The following is a 12,429-nucleotide window of genomic DNA, read 5'->3' as shown; positions in this document are numbered from 1 at the left end:
ACTGCTGGACAAAGGCCTCTCCCAAGGTTTTCCATAATGAATGCGTACTTACCTACATACGTACCTCATTACAAATAAGTAGATTAATTATTTTTTTACTAGACACTACTAGACAGCAACCCTAACAGCGTAAGAAGAGTTCAGAGGCACGCGATAGAGAGAGACAAAACTTGTAGGTGAATAAAATTGTACGTAGTGCTGTGCGAGCTGAATTCCACTGTATCGCGTCGTAGCAAGACTCGCATTTATTTAAATCGTCTTGCGGAGTAATCCTTCTGTACCTGTACTATTACTTATTCTGTGGTACCGGATTCAGTGTTTTTTAGGGTTCCGTACCTCATAAGGAAAAAACGGAACCCTTATAGGATCACTTTGTTGTCCGTCCGTCCGTCTGTCAAGACCCTTTATCTCAAGAACGCGTGAACGTATCAAGCTGAAATTCACATGAAATACTCAGGTCTATTGTCCCTTTAAGCTGTGAAAATATCAAACTTCTAAGCCAAGCCAATCAAAAGATACAGCCGATTATGTCGATATTTTCAACAAATTTTCGACACTCGCAAAGGAATCAAAACCTACAGGATACTTCCCGTAAACTCAGAATCTTGAAATTTGGCATAAAGCATTGTCATATAATGCAAATATAGGAAAAATTGCGAAAATTTCATTTTTTTAGTTATATAATATAATAAAAATATTTTAATAAAATGAAACTTACTACCTTATTTCTCACGAACGAATAAAGGTATCAAATTGAAATTTATACCAAATACCTAGATCTATTGTCCCTTTAAGAAGTAAAAAAATCAAACTTCTAAGTTAACGCGATCAAAAGATACAGCAGTTTATACCGACACCTTAGACGAATTTCCGTCACACGCTAGGGAATCAAAACCTACAAGGTACTTCCTGTGAACTCAGAATCTTGAAATTCGGCACGAAGCAACGTTATATAGTACAGATAAAGGAAAAATTGCGAAAATGATAAATTTGAAGTTATATAAAATTTAAAATATTATTTTTGCTTACATGACATAAAATATTTTTTTAATAATTATAAACTTACTACCTACCCTTTTTCACATGAACGCGTAGAGATATTAAAGTTGAAATTCATATCAAACACTTCTTAAATCTAATTGCCTCTAAACTGTGAGAAATTCTAAATCAACGCAAAAATTCAAAACGCTGAGGTAGGTACCTACCTATAATGCAAATATAGGAAAAATAAATAAATAAAAAATAATCATACCGCATATTTTGAAATTCGCCACTACTCGCAACGGAATCAAGTAAGTAATTTTATTTAATACGTCATAAATTGTAAACCGCTACGTTTGTACGGCGGAACCCTCGGTGTGCGAGCCCGACTCGCACTTGGCCGGTTTTTTTTTCATTAATTAAAATTAGATAAAATTTTATCGAAGGTACTTAGATAATACAATGAAATTAGATTGGGATAGGTCAAGAAAAGAAAACCTTAGCCAAAAACCATAGAATTCGAAAGTAGATATAGAGGAATAATATTTGAACTGATTATAAAGGCAATACAGTCGAAAAATTACATTTGACTAGTAATTTTTTCTTGCAATCTATTTGAACGAAAGTCTCTGCAGTTATTTTTACTAATCCAAATACCAATAGAATAAATCAGATTACCACATAGGCTAGGTTATAATTTGGAGTTGAGTAAAAGTTAGGCAAATTTTGTCTAAATTCAGGCGAGCGAACCATTCGGCAGAAATTAGTGCCTAACTAAGAGTTGACCCCACTGTCTATAAAATTTCCAATACCACCAGGCCAGGTCTTGAAGGAAGACGCAATGCCCACAAAAAATGGCACAAAAACTGTTCTTATAAAACAAGGAAGCTGTAGCTCTGTCTCAGTGTTTGTCCGTCTTCTGTCACGGTTGACTGCGACAAGGTTCCAAGATGCTTCTCCGTGGTCTGGTGTTAGGTCTGTTGTTGTGCCAAGTGGATGCTGTTCTGCAAAATGTCACGTGCCCCGTAGTGACCCCTCGGGAATTGGATTGGAAAGCTGTGAGTGTATTACCCGATTTTAGATAAGACAGTTTTAGAGTATGTACAAAGGTGCATTAGGTACGTTAGGTTGTTACGGAGTCGAATGTATTTTGCTATGCGAAAACATTTTAGTTTGTCTAACAATACAATCAGCTGTTTGTTTCCTTATCCTAAATGTCTCTTGAGAAAATTTTCATGTGATTAATAAGGTATTTTAACGCTTGTATTGTCAAACGTTACTATGAGGTCTCACAGTAAGCGTGGACGCACACGGTGACAAACGAACCAATCACAGAGCTCTATTTAATTATTTAATTTAATTCACTGTGCGTTCGATTTCTTGCTTCACTGAAGCAAGCATAGTTTGTGAATACGGGCGTAAGTTATCGTTATAAGTCGTATACGGTTCCTGAGTGAGTTTCCCATTTGTTGGGAATAGCTCAGTCTTAGGTTCTTAACAACCCACGGGTTCAAAAGTTTGTAATATTAGATTTTAGTAGGACTTAATTATTACATAATCAATTAGGTCGATGAAAAGTTCAAACCATTGTCTTTTGACAACTTATAAAAAGCCTATGAATGATTTGTGGAGTAAATAAATTATTATTACTCACATGAAATTATCTAAATTGTGCCGTTCTCCAGCTTGACGGGAAGTGGTACATCGCAGCCATAGCCTCGGACCTCTCGATAGAAGCAGACTGCGCCATGCTGGTGTACAATCACATGAACTCTACCGATGTATCGGTCAGTTGGATTACAAACAACACTGTCACTTACTACAACGGATCCGTGGCCATTACTGTGGATCCAGACAGCAACAGCACCAGTATTGGCGACCTGCTTCAGGTCACATATACAGGTCAGTGCCAGTACTTATACAAGGAACATAACTATTATAAGCACCTGAATCTCTTGAGCGTATCTGTCAGCTGGATTACCAACAACACTGTCACTTACAACAACGGATCCGTGGCCATCACTGTAGATTCGGATAGCAACAGCACTAGTATTGGAGATCTGCTTCAGGTCACATACAGGGTGGAAACGTTAAGTGATCTCACTCGATTATTTCTAAACTATACAAGATATTGAAAAACTGGTTACTGATCCTGAAAGTGCTTCATGAGCTCTTTCAAACGGTACTAACAATAGGTTACAGAATAAACTGGATCTATCTGAAAATTCAGTGTTTCCAGCTTCCATACTAAATGTATGCCAGTCACACAATATTAGAAGTGTATTTTTTTTTATTGAATAATAATCTCTTAAAATAAACTCGTAAATTGTATTCTTATTTAAAATTATTCATGGAAAACATTGGTTTTAGACCTTACTTGCTATAGTATTGTCAAGAGACGAGTGTCATGACTGTGGTAGTACTAAATGTATGGAAGAAGGAAACATTGAATTTTTGGTCAGATCCAGTTTATTCTGTAACCTATTATTGATACCATTGGATAGAGCTTGTGAAGCACTTTTAGAATCAGTAATCAGTTTTACGATATCTTGTGCAGTTTTTAAAATAATTTGACTTTACCAAATGTATGGAAGCTGGAAACATTTAATTTTCGGATAGAACCAGTTAATTCTGTAACCTATTATTAATACCGTTTAATAGAGCTGATGAAGCACTTTCAGGATCAGTAACTAGTTTTTTGATATCTTGTATAGTTTAGAAATAATCGAGTAAGATCACTTAACGTTTCCACCCTGTATACAGGTCAGTGAGAGTACCTACTACAAAAAGACGTCGATCAGGAGGTGAATATCCATATGCACTTCAATAGCTGGATCGTCAGCTAGATTACCAACAACACTGTCACTTACTACAACGGATCCGTGGCCATTACTGTGGATCCAGACAGCAACAGCACCAGTATTGGGGACCTGCTTCAGGTCACATATACAGGTCAGTGCCAGTACTTATACAAGGAACATAGCTATGTTTAAGAGCACCTGAATCTCTTGAGCGTATCTGTCAGCTAGATTACTAATAACACTGTCACTACTACAACGGATCCGTAGTCATCACGGACCGTGTCACGGTGGACCCAGATAGCAACAGTACTAGCGTTGGAGATCTGCTTCAGGTCACATATACAGGTCAGTGAGATTACCTATTACAAGCAGACATTGATAAGTAGGTGAATATCCTTAAGCACTCTAATATCTGGCGTACTAGCTGGGTGGATAATAACTCCGTCACTTACTATAGTGCATCCGTGGCCAACACGGTGGATCCAGATAGCGACAGCACTTGTGTTGGAGACCTGCTTCATGTCACATATTATACGGGTCAATGCGAGCATACAAGTAGACTAAGTTCCTGTGCAGATAAATATATTCCAAAAATGTGTCCGTTATCCTGAAAATTCCTGGCTATCATTGTAGACGTGGATGGATAGTACAGTACAAGCACAAGTGTTGGATTCTTGTTTCAGGTTACTTTTACGAGTAGGTTAGAGAAAGTATCGAGGTGGTATCTAGTGGAGTTTTAACTTAATACATGTACACGTCCATCTTCCTTACTCCAAAGATGGTGGTGATGGCCAAATACACCAAATACGGTCTCTCACCATAATGAATCAATATGCTAATACATTTTAGCCTGAAACTTCTTCCAGCACCTTTAGATCTAAACCAACTTAGATAAAAATTATTCTAACCAGGAATCTAATATGGGTTTGGATATATCACGCTTGTCGTGCACGATAAAGATTAAGGCATTATTATAATCAGCGATAGAACGATTAAAATCAGACCACTAACCAAGATGTCTACATTAAAAAATACTTTTCTAGTACGGATTATGTCTGCCGATAACAATCAAATCATTGATTAAAGGTAAACGTTTCAATGCAAAACCCAAAAAAACAATGCAAAGATAAAGGGATCAGAGCGTGATAGTTGATATTTCACAACATTCCTTAGCTCTTAGTCAGTAGGCCCTTCGTGATAGCTCTTATCACAACGAGCTAGCTCATTGCCTTGTTTCTTTTAAATTATTCATTCAAAAAGTCAATACACTTTTTATGTGTTTTAAGATATTGGTTATTAGTCAGCATTTACAAGCAAGCTGTATTATGGCGTGTACAGAAGTGCCCTGACCCTATGGCGTGTACCAATTAGTAAGTTGGTCCTTCATCAGGGCACTTCTGTATACGCCTTTGAATGGAATGGAAATCTTAGAATTTCTTTTCAAAAATAAAGGAATGTTTTCTTTGGCATTTTTTTTTTATCTACAGTATTAAGAGTACTTTCCCTCCAGGTGGCATTACAAAATTCCACCCTGTATACAACTGCACTGAATTGATTTTGAAAATGATTTTTTATTTTGTCTATAGGAATAAACCAAATTCGATCGTGACATGATGGAAAGAAATTGGATGGTTCAGTTGAGATCGAATGATGGAAAATCCTTATTAATTAAAAACAAAACATATTACATAGACTAATAAAAACAAAAATGAAATAACTCTTAATCCTAAAACTGTTTATTTCAGATCAGAAGTCCGAGAGCTACTCATTTCTGGACGTAGACTATGAGCATTACGCGGTTTTGTTCGCGTGCTACGACAACGAAGACGGGAACAGTAGTACTTGTGAGTATTTGAAAGAATTTAAACTAAATTAATTAATGTCCTCTCTCTGATGTTTTGCTGTGCCCGTGCAGGGCGTCACATGTATACCTACCTCTATTTTGTAACACCATACCACGACATGCAGTAAACGTTTTGAATTTGAATACAATGAGACTAATCAAAATTTTCGTTCCCTATGTTAAATCTCCTGGAAAATGGGTACAAAACCTTCATTGGTGGGGTAATGATCCCATTTTTCGTTCCCATTATTGCATTTATTGGAAAATGAGGACAAACTTGATCTTCATTGGTTGGGTTTTTATTGGCGGTTAATCCTTCAAGCTCCGCGAATCTAGACACAATAGATAATCAATTGTTATGACATTAATTAATGCCGTCTGGGACTCAATCGGTTAAGCAGCAGATTCTAGAGGTAGGAATGGTCCCGTTATCCGTATCCCCTAGAAAATCAGGATCATCCTGGATTGGACCAAAAAAACTAAGTTTGTGTCAGCGAAAAGTGAAATTATCGTGAAAAGAAGTTACTCCATTCCTACAAAAAAATCATGCACTGCATTCCATTTAAATTAAACTGAATTATGTTACCAAATTACCAACAAATAAAATACCTCTACGGGACGACACGCCGGATTTTCCTGTCCGCGCAGGGTAGGTATGCAATTTCATGATTTTTTCCCCGACAAAAAAGGTGCTATTTTTCTGTGCATAAATATTATTTACTAGCGGCCGCCCGCGACTCATTACGCGTGGATCCCGTTTTACCCCCTTCATAATATATCTTAGAACGTGGTTTAGATATTTTCATACAAATGTTTTTTGCCGCTAACTCCCGTTCCCGTGGGAATTTCGGGAATTCCTTTCTTAGTGCACCTCTACGGTACCTAAGCTACGTCCCTTCCAAATTTCAAGTGCCTACGTTTAGCCGTTAGGCTGTGCGTTGATATGTCAGTCAGTCAGTCAGTCAGTTTCTCCTTTTATATAATATTTAGATTATGGGTTTTTTCTATTTGTAGTAAACTTTTTTTGCCCACGATGTGGAAGTCCTTGGCCTGCATCTCACCTGATAGAAAGTCATGATCAGGCTTCGTAGAAGAGATTCCTATAATTGTAGGCATTGGCCTCGAATAATTTTCTTAGGTTTAATGCCAATGCGTAAAAAAGAGAATTACTTCTAAGGTAGGAAGTTACTGGATGAGAGCTCTATGCTAGCGTGGTTTAGTCGTTGTGCATTATGAAGTCAGCCAAAGCCAGCAGTAGCGAGTATGATAACCACAAGGGGCAGAAGTTTGTCTGATGGGTATAAACTTTTGTAACAGTAGGTAGTCATGGATACTGGAAACTTATTAAATAAATGGTTATTTATTTTTGAATCGTAATTTTTTTTAGTTGAATTGGTTTAACAATGACAAGTTTATTTAGCGGCCGAGATATTTTGAGAACCACTTTTGAGATTTTCTAAAATAACCCGCATTTTATACAGGGTGGAAACGTTCAGTGATCTCACTCGATTATTCCTAAACTATACAAGATATCGAAAAACCGGTTACTGACCCTGAAAGTGCTTCACGAGCTCTATCAAACAGTATCAATAATTTTCGGATAGATCCTGTAGATTCCACAACAGAGGTATTGTTATTAATTCAATTCGACGAATATCAAACTCTCTTTTGGCGCAAAAATTTAGATAATTTCTTCAATTAAATTTTAGCGTACAACAAACTCCTTTGTCTAAACTTCCTTGTTTCAAACAACAATTAACGTATTCCAATTAATGAGGTTCATAGACTTTATTTTCAATTGTTGTTTTTGTTTTCCCGTGATCAAGCAATTTGTTGCTTGGATGCGCGGGCGCGGTCGGCTGGAACGCTACATTGTGGCTTTTTAATTTGTTTTGTCTTTTTCTAAAGTTCATTCTTCCAAAAGTATTTTTTTTGTCGGGGATCGTACAAGTAAGGCTGCGTTGGTTGTCCTTATTTTACAGGTTTTTTCTTCCATTTCATATTAAGTAGGTATAACGGTTGGTGGATTATCAAAATAAGTATAAGTTTTTTTTCTATTTAAAAGTCAAATAGTAAAAGTGGGCTAAAGTATGCACAGGGCTAATTTCCGTTTATCTTTCTTTCTCAACAAATGGTAATTCCTTGCAATGGAACAAGACGACCATGACCGGAACTGCATAGCCTGTACTTACGAGTATTTACCTACCGTGCCAAAAATTTTGTATTTTCATGCTTACATTAATCACATTTTTTCTGACTAAAAAGCTTTAACTTTGACAAACGTCAAAAATCTGTCAAACTCCATACAAAAAGCACCGGTTATGGTCAATAGTTACCGTTAAAGTTAGGTGGTGCAACGCAGCCTTGATCATCAACATGTTTAATAACACATTTTAAATTTGTATGACCGATTATTGTGATTGTGACATATCCATATCTGTATCCATTTTCTGTACCACATTTAAAGCAAATAAATGATGATTCTGATTCTGATAAATGGAAAATATACTTAATGGATTAAATGGATACATACCCTTCAAATAATGACTTCCAGTACCGTAAATACTGTAAATATCATACTATTCCCCACGGGATTCAAAGTCGAAGAGCCTCATATAGGGTTTCGATAACACGTCACTAACACAATGTCCTTTCCAGACGAAATATGGAAGCTGACCAGAACATCGCACCTGAAAGAGAGCGACGCTTCCAAGATTGACCAGGCCATAGCCAACTACAGTCTCGAAGACACCAGCTTCACCGTGTTCAATAATACAGAAGACACGTGCAGCATCAGCAGAGGAAGCCATCTTGATCCATCTGTGTTGCTGACCTCGGCAGCTGCTTTTGCTTTATTCAAGAAATTATTTTAAAAGCTGACCCCACGGTATTCTTATTTATTTATTTATGACTCTCTTAAATCTATTTACAATATATTGCGCAAGGAAAGTACGGATGACAGCATATCAAACTAAACATAGTGGGCAATTTTGTATCAAAAATGCATATTCTAATGCTCTGTTGACTGTACAATTGTTCTATTTAAAACATAACAAAATTAACGAGCTATGTGGCATAGAAATAAGTAAATATTATGTCCTATGAACTAAACTAAATAGCTCTTCGTTGATACTTAACATTTCATTTGTGATACAAAAAAACTTGCGGAACACCCATATGAAACAGAAGAAAATTCCATCAGTATTTATGTTAACTTTCCACTTGAATCCCAAGTGTTTTTGGTATATGCTGTAAGTATTTATACATAACTGTATATTTGAATTAACTAGTGTAGGAAGTAGGTACATAGTTGTAGGTATGGTAAACAATATTTATTTTCAAAGACTTTTTGTTACCATTAAATAATGACCAAAGTAAAATGTGTTTAACTGTATTGCAAAACTCAACTTCGTAAGATAGCGCCATCTGTCAGATATGTCCGTAAATACTTGTTCTGACTGCTTTGTCTATATTTCAGTCAAAGGTTTTCATGTTTTAATAGTTCCTGAAAAAATATGTAGAGAGCGGTATTTAACAAAGAGTAGGAATAAAAAAAAAAATTATATCTACTCGTAGGAAGGGGGTCCATAAAGTAATTTTGTATGTAGGCAGGTATGTACCTAATTGTTTTGATAGGAAATACGTCTTAATAACTTATTTTACAAATGTTACTTTTAACTAGTCAACCTAGAGTGTTTTTGTGGCTTATAATGTAGAGCCCACTACTACACTACTGGGTACATTTCGATAAATATCCATAATCAAAGTTGACTGAACGACTGAGTGTGAAACGATTCTAATTCCTTCGAGACACAGCTAGTCATTTATAAATCCTTCCCCAAAACATTTGACAATTGAAAAACCTTTACCCCCTAAAAAGGATCAGCGGAACCCTCGCCAATCGGTGGGATCAGCTATTACGGGATTAAGCGAACAGTTCCAGCAATTTAGGTTTACTGCTGAAAACTTCCTAGAGTTTAGAAGCTCGTCGCCTTTTATGGTAGTTTTTACACTGCCATGAATGCGGGGATGCGGACGTTTGGATATCGAGAAGTAGAATACAAAGTTACCTTCACCATCCACAAAAAAACCATCAGCTCTATCTAGTAGAAGTTAAAGTCTGAAATGCAATGGGAAAAGGAATTGTAGCTGCAAAATAAAGTGGTAGAATCGAAAGGAGTTGATTACTGAAACGCTCTCACGTGAAATATTGAGCATGGGACTTGAGTTTGGCCTCAAACGATGGGGTGGGTTAATGGGGGAAGAGTAATTAGGGACATAAAAGTGGTTGCGGTTTGTCGTTACAATGTATTATGGTTTACCTGGATAGGTGTCTTGATGACCTGCTTGTAACAATTAAGCTGGAATATTTTCGCTGTAATAGTACTATATCTAGGAAAGTCATATTACAATCATGAAATAAATATGAATTAGAGACGCATTCTTCTTGTAAAACAAAAGTACCTAATTTTTGTGTCTGTAGGAACCTTGATGTTGGATTCAATAAGCTAAGTAGACTGGCGTTAGTCAAGACTGGATCTGGTGAATATTTTTATGAACAAACTGGATAAAAAAGAGCGCTTTACCTGGAAATCACAACTCTAAAAATTGGCCAAGTGCGTGTCGTGCCACGCGCAGTGTAGGGTTCCGTAGTTGTCCGTCGTTATCACAATATATTTCAGAAGTAAGCAATTACTTCATCTAAAGTAACTTTTAATATTTTCTTCTAAGGAATTTTTATTAGGTACGCAATTTTATAATACATAGCACTCCGCCCGCGGCTTCGCGCGCGTGGACCCCTGAACCCTATTTTTTTTCCAAAATAAAAATTAGCCCATGTTACTCGTGGATAATGTAGCTTTCGAATGGTGAAAGAATTTTTAAAAACGGTCCAGTAGTTTTTGAGCCTATTCATTACAACCAACCAAACAAACAAACAAACAAACAAACAAAGTTTTCCTCTTTATAATATTAGTGTAGATGAGTAAAACGACTACCTACTCTTGAACTAACTGATCTAGCTTAACCGCTATAGTTTTCCTTGAAAGTTCAAAAAGATATTTACTTGCTAGCTGAAATTCAAGCCATCATCATCATTATGTCATGTCTTATTTCCAATACACGACGGTTTTCTCTAATAATTTCAAATCAAATTCAAGTTATTCCTTCCAAAATCTCAATAGAAGGAGTCTTTGTTACGGAATGACCAAAATGATATTCATTTGTTATGTCTTGCACACTTCGATCCCCAAATTTAATTTTGCACGCATGTACCATCTCCCTGCGGGCCATTTTCACGCAGGCGGCATGTTTCACCGCAATCGAACTGGGCAAATATTATAGACTAAGAGCTGGTGAACGCCAGACCTACGTCATTTTATAAAAGCTGAAAGTTTGTCAGCGTATGTTCCCAATATAGGATATAATGTTGATGAATTATGAAGTTTGGGTCATCGTGGCTTTGACAGCCACCGTAAAAAAACTGTCTGGCATATGATAAGAAGTTGTTTCCACATCAGCCAGACAGTTTTGACAGTTCCAACTCCTTGCCAGACAGTTTTTTTAGGATAGCTGCCAGCATTCTGACCTATATTGGGATCATACGTTGACAAACTTTCAGCTTTTATAAAATGACGTAGGTCTGGCGTTCACTAGCTCTTAGTCTATTACGCATCGAGTTATGATACCTCTGGGGTGCACCGATGCTTACACGTTATAGCACGTCGGACTGGAGCGATTTATACATCTTATCGGTTATGACCGGGATAAGTATACGAGGTATTTTAGGTTTAGCTTAAGGTTCAGCCAAACCAACGCGATCACACGCGATCAGCCGGCGTGCAGCGATAGCGATCAGACTTAAATGCATTGATCATGCGTGTGATCGTGTTGGTTCGACTGAACTTTTACTGTTGGATTGATACAAATTAGGAAGGAAGATACTAGGAAATTGAGCAACCGACAACGGTGCTTACAACATACAAGAAAGCAGCTAATAATATTCAATTAGCAAATAAATAATGTGAAAATGTGTGCTCCCAAAGAACACTTTTACACGTCCCAATCCTACCATTACTTCGGGACAGTAATATGGCCCAATTAATGTGTATTTTGCATTGCAATTAAAAATCTCAAAATCCACGTTTAGATGCTCATAACATAGGACAGACAGCACACTGACAAGATTTAACACCGCTTCAAGTCTTACAGTTCTTTAAGGATCGTGAAGGAGTGTGATACAAATAAACCCTGTCTAGACATGTTCCATAATACGCATTTAGTATTTCAAGCACACTGGCCCGTTCATTTCCTAGAGACGTGTTACGAGCAATGGCTATGCACCCCAGGGACAAGGGTGATATAGCTAAGGGCGATGCGATATTGGCCAGTTCGATTACGTGTCCTACAATCGAATGGTGCATGTCTGGTAATAGATGGGACATTGGTTTTAAATTAAAAATAGTATATTTAAAATCCACAACAATTATTGAACGATAAAGGCTGACAATGGTTTCTTTCGTCACTTCTTGTCAGCACCAACTGATATTTGTAAAGAATGGTACGGGTAAAATGTCCTGAGGGCTTAGTGTAAGTTTACATCAAACGCGTTTACATAAAACTAGTGAGCGCGTAAAAAAATGACTATATATTGACGGATTGTACAGCGCCCCTAGCGGAAAATTTCTAGAACTAACATTTTCATACATTTTGTTACGCGCTCATAGTGAGGACGTTTGATGTAAAAGTACACTCAGCCCTCTGAAAAGGGCCTACAAACTAATATCAATATTCATTACTATACTA

General features: G+C 36.9%; 1 protein-coding gene across 1 annotated transcript; it reads left to right on the top strand.

The window, feature by feature from the left end:
- Nucleotides 1-1,805: 1,805 nt before the first annotated feature.
- Nucleotides 1,806-8,715, top strand: LOC135080364 (lopap-like). Its single transcript, XM_063975012.1, has 4 exons — nucleotides 1,806-2,039; nucleotides 2,667-2,883; nucleotides 5,528-5,626; nucleotides 8,284-8,715. Exons 1-4 carry the CDS (start codon nucleotides 1,932-1,934, stop codon nucleotides 8,496-8,498), a joined length of 639 nt encoding a protein of 212 aa, XP_063831082.1. The 5' UTR covers nucleotides 1,806-1,931; the 3' UTR covers nucleotides 8,499-8,715.
- The last annotated feature ends 3,714 nt before the right edge of the window (nucleotides 8,716-12,429 follow it).

This window comes from Ostrinia nubilalis, chromosome 18, assembly GCF_963855985.1.
Source record: "Ostrinia nubilalis chromosome 18, ilOstNubi1.1, whole genome shotgun sequence".
NCBI lineage: Eukaryota > Metazoa > Arthropoda > Insecta > Lepidoptera > Crambidae > Ostrinia > Ostrinia nubilalis.
This window is presented reverse-complemented; position numbering and strand designations above follow the sequence as displayed.